We start from the raw sequence: 23,692 nt of genomic DNA, 5'->3' as shown, positions 1-23,692 counted from the left end.
GCTCATGGGCTCAGAAAAACTCAAGTGGATGAATCAAAGATGGTTGAGAAATAAGAGGCCTTGAAACTCAAAACTGCTCCATTGGAGCCTTTGTTTCCATCCTACATTCAATGGGAATGTAAAATTAAAGTAGTTTGACTGTATGAGCAGAAATTGGGGTAGATTGGCACTTGCTTCATGGCTTTGGATGCTCTTTGTTTTATTTTTTAAAAAAGCTGTAAGAGTAATTGGAAGAGGCTTTTTCTGTGGTGCTCTGCATCTCCTGCCCTGTGGTAATAAATGACATGTTGTTCTGTACCAATACCACTGTCAGGTAGAGCTGGATTTTGGAGTGGGTTGGTTGGTTTATTTTAAACATGTGATAAATTGCAGATAGCTGAGGAATTTATTTCACAGTTTAATTCTTTACTGAAATTCAAAGAAAATTTATTTAGAATTTCCCATGTTCTTGGCCTCTGTTCTTTTACCCAGCTTTTCTGGTAACATTTGTCACAAATGCAGCATGTGATTCATGAGATTGCAGTCTCAAAGGGCTTGGGAGGAGAGAATTTCTAGAAGTGCAATTATTTTTTGCCATATCCCTGTTGCTGTAGAATAGTCTTAATGCTGAGGATTACACACTGAGAGCTGCTGTTTTATGCTGTGTGCTGGCATTAAGTCAGATGTGCTGCCAGGGCAGGCTCTGTGCCACAAGGGAGACATCAGTGCTCTGAAATACCAGTGTCCTTTCTGGTGTGATACCAGCTGTATATTTTGTCTCCTGGATTTCCAAGAGCAGTGGAATGTTTATACTACTAAAAATCCTGATGCTTCTTCACTTCTAAAAATGTATTTGAGTTGCACAAACCTGTAATTTTTCAGGTAGAATGTTTTCTTCATAGATATATATATATTTAACATAAAGGGAATGAGATGCTCTTGCCACACTGGTGATAAGTTTCATGTTGATAAACTTTGTTCATGCTGCAAAAACAACAGGCAAAAAGATGAGGAAAATCTATCTTCATGTCTTTGGTTAGCATTTAAACTCCCCACTGCTTCCCTTACAAAGTGTAAGGAGATGTGGTAAGTTCTTAATACTTCCTGGGTAGGATTTAATGAGAGTTTCTGTCCTGCCATGTACTTCAGACAAGCCAGGTGAACTTGCTGCCTCTTTCCTGAAAGCTGGAATTGGCTGTCAGGGAGTTTGGAAGGGTTACTCAGCTGTAGCCTGCAAACTGCTTTGGGATCACCCAACAGAACAGCTGTGTGAAAACCCAGAGTTGGGGTTTGGTGTGTCACAGTGCAGGCACATCTTAAGGTTCCTGCTCCTGTGATGGTGGCAGTGGTGGCTGCTGATTTCTGTGTCTTTTCTCTCAGGAGTGTGCCTGGGTGGCAGGTTTATTTTCACTTGTTTGCAAAGCCATCTGCAGCCAGTATCCTAAACCACCTGGGACTGAAAAGTGTGTATTTTTGCACCAGAAACAAGTGTCCTTATATTAACAGAGTGCTTTTCTTTGGAGAAAAAACTCTGAATTTAGGTCATGCCTTCATCTCTTCAGGATTGCCAACAGAATCTCTGCAGTATTGCAAAGGCTTATTTGTTTTGTTCTTTTTCTCTTTCACAACTGCAGTGATTGAAAACATCTGGTTCTGTTCCCCTCCATCCAGCTCACCTGGCTGGTGACTGGGGAGAGCAACTTCTGACCTACTTTCAATAGGAAACCAGTGCCTGGATTGGTAGGACTTTAATCCATTACCATATTTAATGGTTAGGCCAGATGTCTTGTCCTTCCCTGTGCAGGATAAATTTGGGTTGTATACAACTCCACGCACACTCCTTTTTAGTATCTGGTTAAGGTGGGTGAGCACACCTGGGAATTACCAGCACATCTTGGTTACTGCAGTGGGCACACTGCCTGTTTCAGAAAGAAATCACAACCATTTGCACAGAGGAGTATTTTGTGTAATTGTAGTAGATAAGAGAGAAATGAACAAAGGCACAGAAAACCTTAGGGTCAGTTCTGCCCTTAGTTATTGTTTGTTCTCCGCTCCCACATAGACTGATAATGAGCCTTTCTGCCTTATTTACTTGTATGCTTGATAGATATATGTGGGAGTCTGTAAGTGTATCTACTATGCCTGTTTGAATAGACTTCCCTTGTATTTTTTTTACTATTTTACTATTTTATGGGTTTTTTTAAAAAACTGACATTAAGGAGAAAATGTTTTGATTAGGCAGTTGGGTGGCTTCTAGTGCACAGGACGGACTGCAGCATACAGCTCCCTTTAGAAAAATCTCTAATCTGGCTGTCATCTGATTGTAACTATTCTCACACATTCTCATTTCAGAGACTGTGCATATGGGGGGGATGACAACCCTCTTTCCTGAACTGGACTGGAGTTTGGTAGCTGGGACTCCTGAGTCTTCTGCTATTTTTGTCCATTTGTGAAGTGTTGATAATATTTGGCTCTCTCATAGAACACTCTGTCAGGAACCCAGCAGGTTTGATTTGGCACTGAGAAAATGCAGAGAGTCTTCTATGATATTCTTGGGGACAGTGTTGTTCTGCCAGCCTCCAAAACTGCCAATTACTTGTAAGACATTCTAAAATACCAGTGTTGTTGGGGAAGGCAGGAGGGAGAGAAACAACTGGGTTGTCAACCCAGTGTTGGATTTTGTGGAAGTTCTTTCCAAACTTCACATTGCTGATGGTCTGTGATTTGATGGTACAACATGCAGCTGGTTATGTGTAAAAAACACATCATGGATATGATGGTATGAGCAAGAGGATTGAGGAGTTATTGTTGTTTCTTATTTTGTTTACCCTTGGAGGATTGAAGAACTTGATTCTACTTTTGATTCTGCCCCTGATGTCTTTGGCTGAGTCCACTGATGTCAGTCCCTCTCCCTGTTTAACTTTTGCTGTTGAACTGTTCAGGTTGCTGTGAAAGAACAGGCTGTATGTTAATAACAGCTCTAGGAACAGAGAAGCCTTTGGCTCTGGGATAAATATGATAACCTTGAACTACAGTATAGCATGATACTGATGACCCTGTAGTTATTAGTGTCATATTTACTCTCTGAGATGTTCTTAAGCCAAATTTTATTTCAATCAACAAGTAAATAATTTATTTTTGTTGTTTCAAATGAGAAAAGTTGTTCATACTTAGTACCATTGGTTTGAAAAACAATCAGGAAAAAGAATAATGTTGAGTAGAGCAATAGCAGTGTTTTAATTATGTGAAACTCAAAACATATTTTCACTTACTGGAATCTAATACACAGGCTGGAGGTGTGAAAGCTCTGAGTGTGACAGAATTACTAAAGAGTGCTAGCACCAGCCAGGATCCTCAGATGATTGGGTGCTCTGACTTCCTCATTTATGTCACACAGAAGCCATGCTCAGTGGTTTGGGTTGGGTTTTTTTTTTCCTTTCTTTTAAAATACTTTTTAATTTTAGTGCTTCCTGAGGAGTAGGTCCCATCCAGGGACTGTTCTCAGTGCACTGTAGGAGTCTGAGCTCTCCAGAGCTCCCATTCCATTGGACAGCTTTGATTTCCTTCCAGTTCTTTTCCTCATGAGCTTGCAGTGCTCCTGCCCACTGCTGACTGGAGCAGTTCCCGAGCTGCCCCTTGGCACTGGTGCCTCTGGAGTTAACCTGTAGTCCTGAGATATCCAGGATACCCTCACACAACCCTTCTCTGTGCTTTACACCCACTTGCAGTATAAATGTGTTTGTGTTTGTCAGAGAAGAGCTGGTGCCCGAGGGTTTGTGACCCTGCCTGGGCCTTTCAGAATGAATTAGAGTCTTTCATCTACTCCAAGGGTCACATTCTCTTTTTAATTGCAATGAAGTGACTTTCCACTACATTTGGTAGACACATGTGATAATTTGTTCTGTAAGACACAGCCTCACCATAATTACAAGGAATATGTAAGCCTGCCTGCCTTGAAGATGGTGTTAGGGTATTCTCTCTCGTTGAATGAGCATAAATCTTATGGTCTCACTGGTTCCCTGCTGCATGTTCACCTTCCAGTGAAGAACAGAATTTCTGTGTGTAATAAAATACCTTTCTGTTTAGATAATTCTCTTCTCTGGCCATACTGGTGCAAACTGGAGGTAAGCTTACAAGGATGTGTGACATTATCTGCTGTGAAACAGATACAAGTGCTGATATTCTCCAGGGAGCAACCTGTGTTCCAGGATCCATCTGTCCCAGAAGCCTGGAATGTGTTGTGTAGGAAACAGACCTCCTTGAGCTTGTGACATGTTCTGTTTGACTGCCTACAACTCTGGCTGGTCATTCTGCTCCCAGGAATTCCAGGGATTTCTTCTCTTTGCTCACTTTGAATTATTCAGTAAATAGCCCCCTAGAAATTGAAACCCTAGAAACCCAATAGTTTTCCCTAGAAACCCCAACAGAAGTTTTTAGCCTCCTGCTCCATGTTTTTCAGGTTGCTTCTGTTTGATCTCAGGGGTCCCTGGAGGCCAGGCTGGGTATCACCAAGCTGCTTTTATCCTCAAGGTCTCAGACTTTTAATCTCAATGATGTCTTTTATAAGGAGCTTTGCAAACTTTGCTCATTTGTTTTCTGTGATATGTGGTTAAGGAACAGCAGCCATTGCTTTCTTTGGATGAGATTAGCTCTTGTAAATCCTTCTGATTTTTGGTATTTGTAACTGCATTCAATTTTGGTCTGTGTGAGAGGCATCATTTTTTTCTTTGTATGAGTAGAATCTGCTCACTAACTCTGTGCTGCTACAAAAAATTCCCCCTTAAATACTCTAAGCTATTTGTACTAATCCTCATTACTGTATTTTGTGCATTTCTCTATTTTGCCTTTGACTAATGCTGCATTTTTCTCTTGTATTTAAGAAAGTCTTAAAATAGGAATTCTGGAATAGAACAGGATATGTAAGAAGATTGCAGATTACTGTTGGTTTTCTAGTGGCCATTCTTTTCATTGCTGTGTTAATGTAGAGGCTTAATGAGCAAGTTTGACTCCAGGGCAAGGCCCAGTGCTGCTCTGAACAGCAGTTCCCATCTAGTATCCCTTTGAAATGAAGCATTTGCTCTCCTGACAGCTTTTATTTTTTATTATTTGTGCCTTTTGCATTGGTCAGGGCACAGTAAAGGGTGCAGTCACTCAAAGGTGCTGCCTGAAAACTTGGGGAGACTCACAGTGTTGCCCTTGGAGCAGCTGCTGAAGTGTGTTTTGGATATTTGTGCCTAAATCTAGAGCTGTCATGATTTCTTCATTCCCCTTTGACCTTCTCTTTTCTATATGCTCATTCAACCAAAACCCACCACCCTGTCTCCTGAGGGATGACTCTGTAATGAGCTAGAGAATGTTTTCAAGCAGAGCCTTTTGCTGCAGGAGGGCAGGTTTAGGTTGGATATTAGGAAGAAATTCTCCCCTATGAATGTGGTGGGGCCCTGGCACAGGTTGGCCAGAGAAGTTGTGGCTGCCCCATCCCTACAAGTGCCCAAGGCCAGGTTGGATGGGGCTTGGAGCAGCCTGGGATAGTGGAAGATGTCCCTGTCCCTGTTCTGGTCCCTGGCAGGGGGTTGGAATGAGATGATCTTTAGGGTCCCTTCCAACTCAAATCAGTCTGTGATGTACTTGTTTGGTGAGGATAAGCAGCCTTTGTAAGCTGGCCTCCCATGGATGATGTGTGTAGCTGTTTACTTCAGCAGGGTATTTTCATTGCTAACACCTTCCCTGGAGAGTTTCATGTTCTTCTCTCCCCTTTCTCTTTCAGGCCATGGCTTGTTTGCTTCTCCACAGAGTTCTGCTACTTCATGAACTGAAGCTCTTCGTTACAGAGGAGGAGTGGGAGGAATTGATCACCAGAAGCATCAGCCAAGTGACAGAGGTAACAAGCTCCAGCATGTTTGAAGAACAGATGACACTTAATGGAAGCTGCTCTCATTTGTCTGGTGCTTGGTCTCAGAGCTGCAGTCTGGGACCGGGCTCAGCTTACGTGGTCTTAGAGACCTTGTGCCTGATGGCACCAGCTCTGAGTAGTGCCTACCAAGCTGGCAGAATTCTTGTAACACCACTCTGATGTTCCTGGTGCACCTCAGTGAGGCTGTGTATAGATCCAAGAGACAGAGCTTGAATTTTAGGGAATTCACTCCTACAGATCAATTGAAGGTGTTAAAAAAAGAAAAATTAAAAAGAATGGAATGGTATTGTGAACATTAATTTCAGGACATGTAATGCAAATTCTGCATTGGAATGAACTTCAGGGCCACAAAAGTAGAGCTGAGGTGCCCTGGACTTTTGACTCCTGGTGAATTGCAGGCCTCCTGGACCAGACTGCATTGCTAATATTGCTCATCAGGGAAACCTTAAAATACGCTGGAAATTCCTTTGTACAGAAGAAACAGTGACACAATTGCAGGGCTCCTGAGTCAGTGGCAAGTACAAATTGTACCTGAGGACAATGTTTGGGTGCAGCTGTTACGTGGGAGATGATCTTGGGGCAGGAGGTTGAAGAAGCAAATGCCATTCACTTTTATTCTTGTGGATTGATGTGGAGGGAACCAAGCAGCCAAATTAATGTTGTGATGTGGTGACTAAAGTTGATGACATGGGAGATTCCAGGGTTGGAGTTTCTACGTAATAATGACCTCTTTCTAAGGGTAGCTTTCATTACTTACTTACTCAGATGCTGGCTACATGGTAATTTAGGTTATTCTGTAATTTGCTGTATTGAAACAGAACAATTAGATCTGTTTCTTTCTGTCAGGGAGGGACAAAATCTAAGCAAGTTTAAAACAGAGAATTTAAAGATGTTGTTTATAATATGGATCCTCAATTTCATTAAACACTTTTTATTTAAAGATTACATCAGGAATCCAATGGGTGGAGTTAGGTATGATTTTGTTTCTCAGCTGCATAAAACATGCCACTCCTCCCAACCTGGTAATTTCTATGTTTCTCTCTAGCAGCTGAATGCATGCAGAACTCAGTGATTCACTGGGAAACCACAAACATTTACAATGCCTTTATGTTGTTCTTGTCAGGGAGAGTTTAGCAACTTGCAACCTAGCCAAGATTATGATGAGCTTTGCTATTAAAGTTTCCTCAGTGCCTCTCATTTCTGTGGTCATGTGTGTTTAAAGAAAAATTCCTGAGAAATACTGTCAGTTTGTTTGGGTTGTCCAAGGTTTATCCTGTGGGCAAGAGGCCTCCCATATTGTTAAGTGGCAGTGGCATATAGCTGCTAGTTCTCTTTTTGGCCTGAGAAAGTCCTGAGATCCCATTTTTACTGCTGTTGGTGTTCATACATGTGAGGGTTTTGTCTCCCTTCCTCCTGCTTCCCCCATGTACTTAACCCAGCTGGTGTAGCCCTGTGGGGCTGGGGCAGCTGCACATTAAATATTGCTGTAGTGAGAAGGGGTCAAGGACTTTATATTCCACATAATTGATTCATAACCAAAGGCTGGCACTTGTGCTGAAAGACTTCCTAAAGCTGTAAAAGAAATGCTGTGTCTTTTTAGTGGTGCAGAAATGCTCACTTCTCTGATTGAGAGCTGTAAAAATATGTAGTGGCTCTATGGTGTAGTAAAACAATACTCACCATGTCACTGATCTCTTTTAAAGATGGTAAAAAATCTCTTGTAGAAGTCAGAGGCTGGGAACTGAGCAAATTTAGAATCTGTGGAAAGTATGTATTTGTCAAAGTGACAATTCCACCACGGAAGTAATTTGCTGAAGGGTTTATCAGCTCTGACTCTCCAGGTGGAAGCTGTGTGCTTGGCTGACAGAGAAGCTGCAGGTGGGTGGAAGTTCCAGGCCTGATGTTGAAGTTATGGGGTGGGTTTGTCTGGGAAGAGCTTGGACTAAACAACAGCCCTTTCTTGTCACTGCTGTCCTCACACACTCCTGCTTAGCTGGAGGACTGGGAGGATGTTTGCAGAGCTCTGAGTTCTCCTGCAGCTCAGTCTCATCCCTTTTCTTCTGAGACTTGTTTCCATGGGCCATTCTAGGTCAGCTGTGAATTTAGATGTGAGTATGTGAGTGAGTAGCTGCTGGCAGATGTGGGTGCTTACCTATGAGAACCTGGATTGGAAGCTGTGGCATGCTGTGGAAAATGATAATATTTATTACCCTGCCTCTGGTTGAAATGTCTGCATTTGTCATTGGCCATTCCTGCCACTGTCCCTCACAAATAGCTGTTTTAAGAGGAAAAAAAAAAATAATTGTGAATTTTGTACCTTTCTTTGACCCAGGGAGAGGTTTGCAGCTCTTTAACTGATGTGCTCTTGTAATTCAAGTGGTGCTGTTGCTCACAAGGACACAGTCACCTGAAGGCTGTGCCACACTCTGTGGCCTGGGTCACATTTGCAGCTAGGAGGCTGTAGCTCCCCAGGTGCAGGACTGCCCTGGCAGGCTTAAGGCTGTCAGAGAGTACAAGATATTATCTCCTGGTGTCTGCCTGCTTATCCTGTCTTGCCTCAGGGATTGCACTGCATACCTGCTGAGATCCCTTGGTGAAGAGCATCCTCACCAGGGAAATGTGGGCTGGGTTAGGCAGTGATATGAGCTGGAACTGGGGAAGAAACAATGTGAGACAAGTGCAGTCTTGGATATCACTGAATTATGCAGGCAAAGCTAAGAGGCAGATGAGGGAGAATCAACAGCCAGGAACATTAAGTGAAGAGACAGATTCCTGAAATAGCAGCTCTAGCTGCTGCGAGGCAGTGGCTCTAGTGCTTACATAAGCTCACTTGACCTTATTTGTTCCCAAATTGTTTAAGCATGCTTATAAAACATACATCACAGCCATGAGGGATTCATGTTTGCCCTCTCCTTAGGTGAGGTAGGTCTGGATGTCCCATCAGGTACTTTGGAGCTGACTCCCTTGTGTGAGAGCCCTGCTTGCTGTTGGTGCTCTTGGCTGGTGCTGCTGGGTCATCTGGGCAGAAAGTGTTGTCCACAGCCCTGCCCTGCAAAGGTGAGGAAGCAGAAAAACAGCTCTGGCACAGTTTTGGCCTCCCAAATCCTATATAGTTACTTTATACAAAGCAGAATCTTGCTACAGTTGTTCAAGTCTGTTCTAACTGGGGATCTGGATGGCTCAGTTGTGTTCATGGTATAAAGAAATAAAGTTGCTTCATGTTGTAAGTGACAGAGCTCACCTGGGATGCTGGAACATTTGACAGAAACATCTTTCTCTTGGAGAGCTTTGTTCCTTATCAGTTGGTCTCAAAGTGCTTTACAAAGGAAGTTCAAAGCACTGAGTTGTTGATGTAATGGAGAAAGTATTTTGCAGAAACCCAAGACATAATGGATTTGGTTTGCTACAGCTGTTCATCCTGTTCTACAGGTGACACTCCTTGGCTGGGAGCTGAGCCAAGAATCAAACTTGGGTCTCCTGAGGCATCTCAGAGACCCTGTTTGTGCATGGACAATCTGTCTGTCTCTTAACTTGGCTTCAGAACATCCCTGTGTGTTGGACAGTCATCTGTATCCCACCTCATCTCTGCTGACTGTGAGGCTGCCCTCAAGAACAAGTGAAGCAGTTGCAGAGCCTGAGAGATCCAGTTCCCCATTCCATGCAGGAAGCTCTCACCCAGTTTTGGTGAGGGATCTCTAGGTTTGCTGCTAGAGCCCACACACACTTTTTTACTCTATCCAGCATCTCTCAATTTGATCTTTCAGCTCTGCCAGTTGTCACTGTGGGCACGTTTTGGTGTTTGTTTCCCTTGTTAGATATATTTATGTTTTATTTTTATACGTTACAAAATTGCTGTCTTGGCTTTGGAGCGACCTGTACCAATTTTTTAGTAACTCACTGACAGATTCAGGGCAGGAAGTTCTAGGCTTCAAATACAAAATTTCATTACCTTTTTTTGTCATCCCTTTCCTAGGGGCCAGCTTGCCCTCCTGAACTGAGATGTTCTGTGTAATTCCCAGCTTATGCTGAAACTCCCAGTTATGATGTGAAAGTCAAAGGGAGTGGGGATAGTCCAGAAAATACATATTTTGATGATTGTGAGCTTCAAAACAGAACAGCCCTCAGAAAAATGTTAAAATTGCTTTCTTTGGCTTGAACACAGTGATTTCCTGAGGGTTTCCTTTGTCTTTCTTCTGCAATAAGTACATCCTAAGAACAGACAAACTTTACTGCTGATTTTCCCCTACTTCCCTTACTTACTTACCTTCTTGTTTTGTCAGTGTCATAAGGACTGGGCAGAGCAGACAGGGTTCCATTGGCTGTTTGAAACCCAGATCAGGGATCAGGGCAGCCTGTGCTGTGAAAGCACTGACAGAATCCAGTACCTAGGCTCAGTGCAAGACCAAAGCACTCCCAGTCACCACCTCTGGAGGCTTTCAGATAAGCACACATAATCCCAGTGATTTGGTACCTCCATACACTTAGGTGGTTGCTTAGGCATGGATGAGGACAGACAGGGAATTGCATGGCCTGGGAAGGGATGGCATAGATAACCCCAGAGCTTTTTGCCATATCATGTGGAAGTTCCTGTGTGCTCCCTGAGGACCATTGTTGTACAGCATTCCAGGGTTTTCTTAATCTGGTGTTGTTCAGCAAGAGATTTAAAATAACTATATGGAGCTACTGAGAATGGGTAGGGGAGAGAGGGATAAACTATCTGGCCTTCCAGTGTAGACATGCCCTTAAATTTCTGAAGGGCATCACATTTGATTATCAGTGTCTTAATTTGTAGCGAGATAAATTATTAAAGTGACTTCAACAAATCTCTAAAACAGCCATCCTTCAATTTTTTTTCCTTGAAGATTGCCTTTATCTGTCCATTTTTATACACTCTTAATTCATTGCCCTTTCTCAGCCTCTTAGCTTGTAAAATGAGGCCAGTAGTGATTTAACTGATAGCTTTCAGATTGCTGGATGTCTCTGTGGAGACTTCGTTTTCCTCTGTTCCCTCGGCTGTCCTGTGTGTTTTCTCCCTGCTGCATTTTCATATGGCCTTTGGAAAAAAAAATTAAGATCATTATACTTGGGAAAGTGTTGACATTTTCTGTGAGGATGGCTTCTGGATTTTTTGTCTCCTCGCTCTAATAACTGCCAAAATAAACATCACCAGAAATGTCTTTATTTACACCCTTCAGCAAGTGGGGTCTGCTTAGTCCCTTGCCTTCCCTTCTTCTCAGTCAGGGGCAGGCAGAGACTTGGTGGTTCCCATCTTTTGGGAGCATTTCTTCACAACTTGTTTGGTTAGAGATGCAAGGAAGTAAGTTTTGAACATTTATACTTTCAGTCTTCAGAAACTTAGTGAGAGAAAATGGCTGGAGGAGGGACTGTCAGTGCTTCTTTTCTGCCTTTAAGTGCTCACAGCAGCAGCTGCTGCTGGTCGGGTGAGTGGTGTGACAGCCTCTCCTTGTGTGCCTGTTACCTGGTGTACATGGAGTTGGAAATGGGTGTGGCTCTGGATAGGTGAAAACTGGAGTGAAACTACATCCTGCTCTTCCCTCTTCTCTTCTTTGTCTTCCATGGTTTAGCCCCGAGTTCTGGTTTGGGATCTATGGTATAGTGAATATTACATGAGAGGAAGAATTTGGGGCTGGTGTGTGTGGGTTTGGGAAGCTCAGAGTTGATTCCTGGCTCTGCCATGGTTCGTGTGGCATCACGTGTGGCCTCTGTGAGATGGGGGAATGATGCTGGCTTGCCTCTTACCTCTTTCCTCTCAGGAGAAGCACAAGCAGAATGACAGGTGAGGGGATCCTGAGCACCCAGCATTCTGTATGGGACAGTAACAGGAGCTGTGAGCACACAGAACACTGCAGGCTTTCAGTTGGTTCTCAGTTTATGCTCAGCCTCTCAAGAGCACAGGAAGGCTCTGCCCTTCCTCAACCTCACCTGTCTGCTGACATGGGATATCTTGTGCCTTGGCTCAGGTACTGGACACGGCCTGTAGGACCCCAAATGTGCTTGCTGGGCCTCTCTGGGTGTGATTCCATCACAGGGATCTGAGCCACACCACAGCAAAATCCCAGGCTGTGCCATTGCTCTGGGATCCAGCATGGAGCTGGGGCACAGCTGGGAGCTCAGGCCTCTGGCACTCTGTGGGCTGGAGCCTTTGCTGAGCTCTGCTGGTGGAGAAGAGGCTTTACCTGAGGAGCCCCAGGCTGTCCAGTGGTGTGAGGTGGTGGAGGGGTGTGTCTGCACCCCTGGTGCCCTGTGAATCCACACCTTGATCCATCAGCTCCTGCTCTGCTGTGTGGGAGAAGGGCACGGGTGGAGGCAGCACAGCAGGAGTGCAGACTGGCTGGGCTTCTGCAGCTCTCAGTGATGGATCTGTCAGGCTGATGGAGGGGAAAGGCTGCTTGCTTCAGCTAGGCTGAAGGACATGCTGGGAATGCATAAATACAAAATGGTATTCAGACTTCTAGCTGGGAGCTGAGCTTGTCTCTGGTGGCAGAGCACCCTGTGGCACTTGGAGTTCTGCTGTATCTTGTGAGTCTGGGCTGAGCGTGTCCCCCAGGGGTCCCTGTGGAGGGGGCAGAGGTGCAGGCAGGTGTGGATGTGAAGACTTGCAGAACCATTGCAGGGCTCCATGTAACAGCATATTGCAATCTCCCCTGCAGGGAAGTTGGGCCCTGGCTGGGACTTTGGCTCTAGGTGTTCATCCAGCACTTCTGTGTGATGGCTTTCAGGGGAGTTTTGGACTTAGAGCTGCGTGGTTATAACTACCTGCCAGCTCTCTGTCCTACCTGTGTGACTGAATTACTGCAGATATTCACCTGTGCTCTGACTTCTTTTACACTTTGTGAAGATGGGGGAATGCTGTGAAGTGCAATGTGACATGGAACAAAGGCTGGGATATATCCATGTGTGATACAGGAATGAGTGAGATAATAAAACATACTGGTTGTTAAGATGCTGGCAGTGTGCAGTTCTTCTTGTAGAAATCTGAGAAGCAGAGAACTTTGGATCCAGGAGTGCCCTCCTCCAGAAACAGCCAGAGGCTTTTGGAAGCAGCGTGTAACATAACAAGACAAAACCATCTCTGCCAGCTGCATCCACGTAGGGTGAGGCAGGAGCTCTATTGCTGTGTTGGCTTGAGGTGAGATGGGAGTTCCAGCTGTGAAAATTGCCTCCATAGTTTTTCCTTTTGGAAAACGACCTGCCCAGATCTGCTGACAGCTCAGATGTGCAGACATGATTAACCATCACAGGTATTGCTGAGCTGGAACTGTAAAACTGAGATATCCTGTGAAATGGGACTGGCTGTTCCTGAAGCAGCAGAGTAAGAAAAACAGAAAATGGGAGAAAAGCAACATAAATCAGCAAGTGATGCCAGTGTAGCTGTTGGGTATGAATCATGAGGCCTCTCTGCTTTTAGTAGTGTGTAATTGGGTTGTGTGACCCTTGGGTTGGTAGTGCTTTCAGAGGCCAGGGAGTTGGATACCTCTGGAACAGCACATGGCAGAGAATCAAGGAATAGTTGGTTAGACAAGTTCTTCTGGGTTTTCCTTTAACTCTCCAGCACTGCTGGAGCAGCATAGCTGGAAGCAAACCTCTGCTTTGTGCCTCAGTCTTGCTATGTAAAACACATCTTTACCAGCCTTGTGCAAGTGTTTGTGATCTGATCAGTGTTCAAGGCTCTCCCAAGGGTGCTGCAGAGGACTGAAATACTACTTGTCTTTTAAAGGCATGTTTGCCATCTGTTACATAATAGCTTTTGCTTTGATTTTATGGTTGGATGGTGTACATTCCCCAAATAAAATCAGGCTAGGCCTGTAAAATGATTGACCTCTGCAACTGGGGTGGCAGAGCTGATTTCATCTCTGAAATCAGACCTGAGTGAGGGAGCAGAACACTTCATGCAGACAATAGTTGGTGTCCTATGTAGCAGGAGGTTTTATAATTACTTGAGATTAAGTTATATAAATTATTGGGGAAGCTGCTTTTGACTTCTGGACCCAGTTCCCATTGAAGGGGCTTTGGGTTTCATTCCCTGGGATCAATTTCCTCATGCTTGCCAGCAGTCCCAGCCCAAAGTCAGCTTCTTTTACATAACCAGAGTGATGTTTGTGTTGGTGTCTCATGCTAACACAAATCCCATTGAAGCAAACAATGTAAATAACACAGATCCCATTGAAGCAAATGCTCCATTCTGTGCACTCCCTGCTCTTGGGAGGAGGAGAATGAAGCAATGCCTAATCCAAGACACCATCTCATGGAATGCTAATGGGAAGTGCTCTGAGTGCTGAGATCAAGGTACAAGACTGGGCTGGCCAAGAATTGGGCTCAAGCCTTTAGAGGAGGCTTGACTGTCACAACCTACCACATACAGAGGTGGTGGTGGTGGTTTTGTGTTTTAGTAGCAAATTCATTTTACGCCTTTTGTAGCAGAAGGAAAGGGAGGAGGCATGTGTAGAGAAACAGTAAAATTTTATCTGAATCCTGCTTCCTTAAAGCCAGTCCTTCTGGGCTAGAGAAAATTGTTCAGTCTGTAGGGATGAATTATCTGCTGCTCCTTTGGCTTCTCCACTCACCCTCCTTGTTCCTTCCTTGTTTTGGAGAGCTATTTTTAAAGGGATCCATTTCAGCAGAGAGTTCTTTGTTTGCAGAGCATCTAAATTGTACCAGTTTGCTTCTGGCTGTTTGTACTGGTGGAAGTGTGGTTGTGTTTCCAGATTCATGCAAAACACTGCTTTAAATATAGATATTTAGTCACTAGACTAGTGATCTTTTCCATCTCCAGCTGGGCCAGACACTCTTTTCTTTCCACAGGTCTGCATGAATTTGGTTTGGTACCCCCCACTAGATGCATGTCCCAGTTTCTCCAGCACCTGGGGAAAAAAAACAAACTGAAAATTTGTGTATTGCTGAAAATCAGCCCCTCAGGTGTTGTTATAGAGGTACAGAACTTTTCTGTTGACTTCAGTAGGATTTATTTCAAACCCTTCAAAGCATCAGGGCAGCAAGAACAGGCAGAGCCAAGCCAGCATGATTTAAATGCAGTTGTCCACATCACTCATGTACAGTGAAGAAAAAATGCAATTTATTTTTAACACCTTTTTAATTCTAAAGTGTTTGTGTATTGAAAAGATGAAATGACAGTTGACTTCACTTTGTCTCCATCTCACAGCACTGCCCTGATTTTTCTTGTCCCAAGGAGCTGACAATCCATGCTGATTTTCTTATACTGTGAACTTATGCACAGTTTAGCAAAATAAGGATCTCAAGCTAATAGTCTCTCTGAAAGGTGATCTAACCACAAGGAAGACCATTAGCCTGGCAATATTTTGTTCTTCAAATTACAAAGAAAAAGTTTTAAAGAAAGTGTTGATGTAAAACAGTCTTTTTGTTTATTATTATTTTGATATTAGGGGTAAGCCTAATAAACTGAATGTGCCTGACCCATGGGGTGTTATATCCTACATGTGAAGATTTTTTTTTTCCCCCCAATCACACCCCCTGTATTTGTCTCTTTTTACCTGGGAGACTTCAGAGCTGTGGAATTGTGACCTTGTAGGCTAATGACAGCTCTGGAATAGAGTTGCAGTGCATCTGTCTATATCAGGAGAGAGTAATTAGCAAGTTATTGATAATCAGATGAAGTTGCAGCTTGAATTCCACCAGCCAGCAGAATGGCTTTCTAATACAGGGCTTGAGTGGACCATCCTGAACAGGAGATAACTGTATCTTTATTATTTAAAAAAGATATTCCCAGGGTGTGGAGCCTGTACAGATAGTGAATAATTCTACTTGAAGGTTGCTGGTTTTGCAGACATGTTACCTTGTCTCCCCTCTTTCTATGCTAAAAGTGTTCCCTACACTCTTGCTGGCCATTATTATTTTTTCTGTTGTGTCATTCCTGAAAGAATTTACTTTGGGGAATAGATTTCCTATGTCTCTCAGTGTCTGCAAGGATTTATTATTTGCCAGTATTATGCTGATGTAGATGGAGAAGAGTTTGCTGAGTCCTTAAATTGTTTCCCATCTGATTGGAATACAGGATCTGTGAGAGAACCATGACACACCACTGCTGGGTACAGGTTTGGGGCAGGGACTTCTCAGCCTGAGGAACTGAGGGTGCTGAGCATGGGATGGGCTTTGAAATGTCCAAATTCCAAAGAAAGGAGAGCTTGGCCGCAAGTGCAGTCTTCTCTAGAGGAACAGCCTGTGATGGGACATGCCCCTCCCTCCAGCACACTTGTCCCTGCAAATCCTATTTCATATTAATGTGATATGTGTGGGGTTTGCTGTGGTGTGTGCCCACACAGAAATGGAGTGGGGAGGAAAAGGACCACGCAAGCAGGGATGAAGGACCAGATGCAAGCAGAGGATTAGTGCCACTGGGCCACCTCTTTGATCCAGCTGCCTTTTTATGGCTATTTTCTGCCCTTTTTATAAATAACTGGCTTTTATTTGACCTATCTTTGGTGTAATTTTCCTCTAAGCCAGACCTTTCATTGTCTCAGAAACCCTGCAGCACACAGAGAGAGCACAGGGGAGATTTTTCCCTCAGTTACTTCAGTGAACTTAAGCTTGACAAGCCCTGTTGCAGGCTGGCCCTTGGGATTTCCTGGGCATAAGTCTTCATGGATTTTTGCAGTAATGCTTCATGTGTAAATCCCAGCTCCAGAAGTTGAGTAGCTGTGGTCCATCAGGTGTGTCTGTTGTCTGGCAGCTTCTTGGCCTTTCCAGGGTGGGGTCAGGGCTTATTGTACCTCTATTTCTCCAGGAAAGCATCTCCACTTGTGCTTTAGCTTAGAAGCCATGGACAGCAGCAAGGCAATGCTTCTGTAATATTGCTTGCTCTTACTTTGTCCAGTTGTTTCTTAATTAAACTGGGTATCAGAAGCTTTCACCAAGTGCCTTCCTGAGCTTTTTCAGAGTTTGGTGGGGTTTGTGTTGCAGATTTACTTTACTGACAGGTGAATCCTGCCATTCATTACTTGTTTTCTGCTTTCTCCTGTGAAGTGTGATTTGTTTCCCCATCTAATGTCTGTTTCTTCTCAATCTTCTGATTTAATTTGCAGTGTTTGAAAGTACTTGGAAAACCCATCATGAAGGCTGAGAAAGAGAAAGTTGCCAAGAGCTTGGAGCTGTTGAACTTTCTCCTTAAAACTGTGAAAGGGCAGGTGAGTGTGTGACCCAGGATGTGACAAGTGGCTGTTTTCTGAGTATCTTCTAAATGTCACACTTGGATTTTGCCATGTGATTGCTACATCCCACCTCACTTCCTACCAAAAGTACCTCTAGAGGGAATGCATGGTTGGATCTGAGGGCAGAAGAGCCCTCCTGTCTGAAGGAGTGATCCATAATCTTCATGAACTGATCTCCAGAGGAGAATTTGTGCAGTGCTCAGCAAACACTTGTGGCATCTGCTTTCTTAGCAGCAGAAATACAACCTGAGGTACAGTGAGGGTGGGTTTTATACCATGTGATTGCTCTTTCCTCACCACTGAACTCCAGAGATCATGATTCCCAATATCAGACTTAATAGCTTTAAGAGGGGAGGTGAAGCTTTGTTCTGGGGCTTTGTTTTCCCTGATAGAAAATTACTTTTTCAGCATGCACAGATTTTCTATAAGTGACAAAATATGTCGCTAATGTGGTCTTATTTACTGGAGGAAAACACCACAAGCAGCAGAATTGCTGAAGCCCAGTTTCCTCCTGATAAGGCCAGAGCTCAGACCACAGCCTGTTTCTTTGTGAAGACCTAATAGGAAAATGGGTGGAGAAGAGAGATTATTTCCAAGGCTCTTGTAGGAGCTGAATAACCTTTGAGACGCCCTTTCTGCCTGGTTTGACTGAGATTATGCAGTGGGTTACAGATCTTTAGAAACCAGACTGAACATGCTGCTGCTTTTCTCCTGGATGGGTACACAGTCAGGTGTCTTCTTTTCCCTGCTCCCAGCTGTGGGCAGGAAGGGAGAGCAGACTGAAGGACACTCTAGTTCTTTTTATGCCACTGCAGTTCTGTTAGGCTCATGCCTCTCATGGTGGAAGTTTTCAAGCAAACCCAGTGCCTGATGGTGTGGTGTGACTCACCAGTTTTTGCCCCAGACCGAAGTGGTGCAAACAGCCTCAGGCAGGGGCTTGGAGGAGCCAGGCAGGGTTGGTAATTCCTGCCATAGCCTTCCCTAGGAATGGCCTGGGCCCTGCTGCTGTGAGTGCCCCTACCCTGTTCACTCTGCAGATTGCCTCTCCTTGCCTCTTGCAGAAGCTGAATGTGCAGCTGACAGAGGTGGAGGAGGTGCTGCTCACCCTGCAGCAGCTGGAGGACATTGGGAACTCCCCACGGCTCGACTCTCTCTACTGGAACGTCATGCACTGGCTGAATTACACGTATGTGTGCTTGGCACCCTGGCATTCTGCCTTCTCTGGGGCCTGCCTGCCTGTCCTGCTGGTGCACAGGGAGGTGGGAAGAGAAAGGAAGTCAAGGCAGCAACTTCAGGGTGGAGTTCTATGGAGCTCCTTGGTTGGTGGGGTTGGGACACTCATTAATGCTTGTTTGGAATAATACCAGGCTCATTGTTCTGTGTACTTACATCTTGGGAATTGTCTTTGATGGGGAAGGGCTGTAACAGGTGACGGACATGTCTGATGCCTGATCCTGTGCTGCCAGAGGAAAAGAAAGCCAGGGCCAGAGGCAGGCATTCCCCACCTCCATGGGCAGTACTCATCCTCACAGCCCTCATCCTCACCCTGTGCTTCCTGCACCTTTCTGCTGCTGCTGCTGTTCGTGGACTGCCTGTTCATGGATCACACTGTTCCCTGGCTGTAAATTAAGTTGCTCTTGATTTTTGGCATTCTCTGCAGGAAGCCCAAGAAAGAGAAGACAGCCACTAAGCCCACGCAGGGAGCAGAGCTGCTGAAGCGGAAGAAGAAAGGATTCCTGCCAGAGACCAAGAAACGCAAGAACCGCAAGAAAGGCGTGCAGGAGAACGGGGTGGAACCAGGGGAGGGTGCAGAACCAGCCCCAGAGGAGCAGCCCCTGGGAACACAAACCCCCAAGAACAAGAAAGGCCCCGTGCCTGGGGGCAGCAAAAAGCACCCAAGCAGGGCGGGCAGGGAGAACGGAGTGGCAAAGGCGGGCGGTGGGGACCTCCCCACTGCTGATGAAGGAGAAGCTGTGGCTGACAAGAAGAAGAAGAAAAGGAAGAGGAAAAACAGAAAAAGAAAAGGTGCTGCGGGCGATGAAGCTGAGCAGGTTCCAGCTGCAAAGAAAACCAAGGGGAGTGTTGTCCAGGAGACCCAGAAGCAAGACAAATCCAAGAAGAAAAGAAAAGAGAAACAAGTGCTGCAGGAGTAAACTCCATGGACTCAGCCAGGCCTGGAATGGCTAGCATGGCTCAGTAGACTTATGAAATATCTTTAATATCTATAGTTTTTATACTCTCCATGACTTCTAAATAAACCTTCCATGATGCTGAGCTCTAAAGCTGTGGGTCTGGCTTGTGTGAAGGGTTCAGCCTCGAGCACAGAGAGCCTCAGGAGGTTACACAGGCTCTGGGAGATGGCCACTTTTTCTTCTCTGGCAGTGTCAGAGAATCCTGTCTCCATGATTTCCCAAGGCAGAAGCGAGAGTCTGGTTTGGATTCCTCAGGGAGTTGAGGTGGGTGTGCTGGCACAGCTGAGTTAGTGGTCAAGCCCACGTGGGAGACTCAGAAGTAACTCCTAAAGGCTCATCCCTGTCCTGCCCGGGCCCAGCAGTGCTCACAGCTTTTCCAGTGTGGGAGATGCAGCCTCCAAAGTGGCTGGGGTTGGATGGGTTTGCACAGCAAACTCTGGGGTCAGCTATTTCCAGTTTGACTGCTCTGGTATTGTCTGTAGTTACCATGATCTGCTTTTTCTTGCCTTTTTGCTGCTGAGTGCTGGAGGGGTCATGGCCCCTGTGGTAGTGCAGGGAATCAATAAATCAGTGAAACAATTGAAATGGTTGATTGATTGGCTGTGCCAGGCCTGTGTGCAGCCGTGCAAGGCACCTGGAACAGCAGGCCTGCAGCAAAGTCTGGGAGGGCAACTGCCTGGAATTGCATCTGCCTATTTATCCCCAGGCTCCTGAATGCTGGGATGCCATCATCCCTTTGGAGAGTGCCAGGACCAAGTTCTCCCAGGCGCTGGGTACCTGATCCTTCTTGAGAGCTGAGGCTCAAAGTGTTTGAAATTCTGCTCATGCTGGAGTTGCCACCAAAGCCTCCCCTGCTCCTGGATCCAGAACATGGGTGTTGGTGCCTGGCCCTGACTTCTCTCCAGCATCTGAGGGAGCAGTGCTGGGTTAATTCACGGACCTGATGACCTTGAAAGTCTTTATCAACCGTAGTGATTTCTGTGATTCTCTGAAGGCTTCACTGCTCTCCTCCCTACTGCAGAGGAGTTTGGTGCTGGCTCCTGGCAGAGGGAAGGGCTGGGAGCAGGGCTGTGCCTGTTGTGCCTTCAGCTCTCATCCTGCAGGTACCACCAGGCAGAGCTAAGGGCACTGGAAATGTCACACTGCTTTTGGAGGGGGTGAGAGAAGAGCTGTGTTTGCCCGTGGCTATTTATCTGCCTTTGCAATGATTCTCTGCTCAAATGGCACAGAACTCCTGGGAGGCAGCAGCACAGACACATCATTGCAGACCCACAGCTTCCACCTTCCCTGTCCCAGCAGTGATCCCACAAGCTGAGCTGCACATCCAAGGTGTGTACTGGTTCCTGTGAGTAGCAGCTGACAGCTGGAGTTTCTGTGCCACAGTTCAGCAGGAATCTTTCCTGTGCCTGCCTTTCACTTCTGCCTCCACAGCTGCTCCCTCGGCACGTGGGACTCAGGACTGAGGGGCACCGTGGTGCTGCCTGGGAGGACACAGCCCTTGTGCATGCTGGATGGGGAGGAGCTGGCAGGCTCTGGACTCTCCAAGTCAAGACTGGCACAGATTGGGCAGGAGGTGAAGGGCAGCTCTCTGTGTGCCCACCCTGGATGACTCTTGGCTTCCAGCCTCGGAAGGGTTTGCAGAGGTACCCGGGCAGGATGGAGATTTGGGCTGCAGGTGTCACCAGGACGTGTCAGATCAGGCCTGCAGGAGGTGGCTGATTCCTGCTGCCCATGGTGCCCCCGCGCTTGTCTGAGCAATTCAGGGCTGGACTCGCCCTGCTGGACCTTTTCTCCCAAAGCATTTACTCACCTGGAGGTGGCTGTTGGCTGGAATAGCTGCTGTTGCAGCCTAAAGAAGAGCTGCAAATCCCTGTTCTCAGGCAGAAGGTGGTGGCAATTACTGCCAATCCTGTCTCCAGGAAAAAGGGCACTTCTGCTCCAAATGGGCCTGTTGACACTGAGGAGCTGCCCTGCCTCTGCCATTTACTGCTGAACGCTGGTTCACTACCTCCTTAAAACCTCAATCCCAGCTAAGCCCCTCCAGCTGTCCCCAGTGATGACTTTTCATGTATTATGCAAATGCAGCACACAGGAGGCCAGCAGGTCACGGCTGTCCCTGGTTTAATGATCCAGAGGGGCTCCAAAGGGGACAGGGGGCTTCAGATCTGAAGTGTCTCACTAATGATTTCTTTCTCTCTGTGCCTGTAAGTAGGACATCCTGGGAATTTGTGCCTCTGCTGTGTGGATCCAGAGGAGGAACAGCAGGCAGGCATGGTGGGTGGGAAGCAAGAGTGAGCTGGAGGAGAGGGTTCTGTGCAGGCAGTTCAGGGAGGGAATCCCCACCTGCCTGCAGCGAGTGCAGCTGTGGCACCCAGAGCCACCAGGCTGAGACCCCCAGAGCCTGACTGAGCTGCTCTGGGATACCTGCCAGGGTCACTGCAGTGAGGAGTTCACATGGATCAGCTCTGGGATACCTGCCAGGGTCACTGCAGTGAGGAGTTCCCATGGATCAGCTCTGGGATACCTGCCAGGGCCACTGCAGTGAGGGGATCAGTTCTGGGATACCTGCCAGGGTCACTGCAGTGAGGAGTTCAGTGGATCAGCTTGTCACTGTCATTGTGGGGAGGCCAAAGCTGTGCCAGCTGTTGTTCCTGACACAAGGATGGCACTGGGTAGTGCCAGCTGTCAGGCTGAGAGGTTGACTGGCCTCGGCTTTCTGTATTCATGGGTGTGTTTAGTATCCAGGACTTGCAGAGTGGTCAAGGGGAAAGGGGACAGGAGAGCTGCAGGGCACAGTGTGACCCATTAAATCGCCTGACTTTGGGCTGGCTTTGATGCAGTGCTTATAGAATGCAGTCACTAATCCAACAAGTCAAATTGTGTTTCACCAGCACTTGTTTAGGCCTTTTAATAATCACAAAGGTCTCATTTCACTTGATTTCAGGTCCTGTTGCTCGACTGTTGGGGCTTTAGATGACTGAGCATGCTCTGATTTAAAGGAAGTCTTTTCTTCTCAGCTGTCCTGGGCTCAGAGCTCCATGGTTCTTCAGGATGCAGGAGAACAGCCCCAGCCCTGGGCACTGAGCTCAGGGGAGGGAGGCAATGCTGGAGAATGGCCAAAGCCACAGAATAAATCCAGGCACGTGGAGTCCTGTGAGGGTGGTGAGGCCCTGTGGCTGCCCCATCCCTGGAAGTGTCCAAAGCCAGGCTGGGCAGGGCTTGGAGAAACCTGGGATAGGGAAAGGTGTCCCTGTCCATGGCAAGGGGATGGAATTAATGGGTCTTTATGGTCCTTCCAGCCCAAACCATTCCAGTGATTTCTGATGTAAAATCTCTGTATGTCATGCAGAGCTTTTGCCAGGGACTCTGGGCAATGGGTGCAGTGTTGGAGTTGCTCAGGAGAGGCTGCCATGCAAGCAGCACCTCTTTGTACAATGTGATAAATGTAAAGGCACCAGTGACACCAAGAGCATCAGCTCGTACAGCTCAGAACAGGGTCAGGGTAGTCACCCTGTGCCAGCCCATGAGGCTCTTGTTTGTCACAGCATGGGTGGCCCTGGGAGAGCTCTGCAGGCAGTGAGGGGTTTGTGAAGCAGGGATGGGGAGTGAGTGAGTGTGTGGGGGCACACACATAACACACACACACACGGGCATGGCCCCGGTCCAAAGGCAGTGTGGACAGCACACTCTCCTTAGCAGTAGTTGATGGATGGAAGCTAAAGCTGCTGAGCTTCAAAGCTTATCTGCTGGAACATCAGAATTTGGAAAATTGTTCTTAATCAAGTAATTTACAAGAATGATTAGGCTGAAAGGCCTGAGAAGCACTGACAAAAGGCCATCAGGGATGGTTGTTTTAAGTGACAGAGCCTTTGCTTTTGCAGTTTCCTGGCTTGGACACTGCCCTGTGCTGAAGGAGGAGGACACTGCAGGGAGGCCCTGCTGTGGAAGGGTCTCTCCCAGCTGGTCAGGAGAGCCTCAGACACGCCTGTCTGTGGCACTCAGCCCCAGTGCAGTGGGAGCAGCCCCTCTCTGCTTTTATCCTGTGAGCTTGGTGGGTGTGGCTGCTGTGGGGTCACTGGAGAAGGGCAGCCTTGATGCCCACTGTGGGGCCACTTGGGAATCATTTCCTGCCTTCCTGTCCATCCTGCTGAGCCCATGGCTCCCACACCACCCGTCCCCAGCAGTCCATCAGCCAGGTCCTCTAGCTGTGCTGGGACTCGTGGGACTCCTTCCCTCAGCTCTGATCCTGGCTGGATCCAGCTCTGGGGAACAGGAGACTGTAATCCACCACCTTCCCTGCCCAAAAAACTCCAGGCAGGCTGGGAAGTTCTTGGCAGCCCCGTGGCTGCTGGAGCTTGGAGCATCCTTATCCCAGGGACCAGCCCTGCAGGCAGCAACCACAG

The 23,692-nt window shown here is 46.5% G+C and overlaps 1 protein-coding gene across 1 annotated transcript in view; it reads left to right on the top strand.

Annotated features, from left to right (window-relative positions):
- The window catches only part of MYBBP1A (MYB binding protein 1a), a 55,368-nt gene extending 35,989 nt beyond the window's left edge, over positions 1-19,379 (top strand). Inside the window, exons 24-27 of the mRNA XM_030287900.4 lie at positions 5,747-5,860; positions 16,972-17,073; positions 18,159-18,283; positions 18,758-19,379. Of these exons, the coding sequence (XP_030143760.4) occupies positions 5,747-5,860; positions 16,972-17,073; positions 18,159-18,283; positions 18,758-19,250 (834 nt within the window). The 3' untranslated portion in view covers positions 19,251-19,379. The remainder of the gene's footprint in view (positions 1-5,746; positions 5,861-16,971; positions 17,074-18,158; positions 18,284-18,757) is intronic.
- Positions 19,380-23,692: the final 4,313 nt, after the last annotated feature.

Source organism: Taeniopygia guttata, chromosome 19, assembly GCF_048771995.1.
Source record: "Taeniopygia guttata chromosome 19, bTaeGut7.mat, whole genome shotgun sequence".
NCBI classification, from domain to species: Eukaryota; Metazoa; Chordata; class Aves; order Passeriformes; family Estrildidae; genus Taeniopygia; species Taeniopygia guttata.
This window is presented reverse-complemented; position numbering and strand designations above follow the sequence as displayed.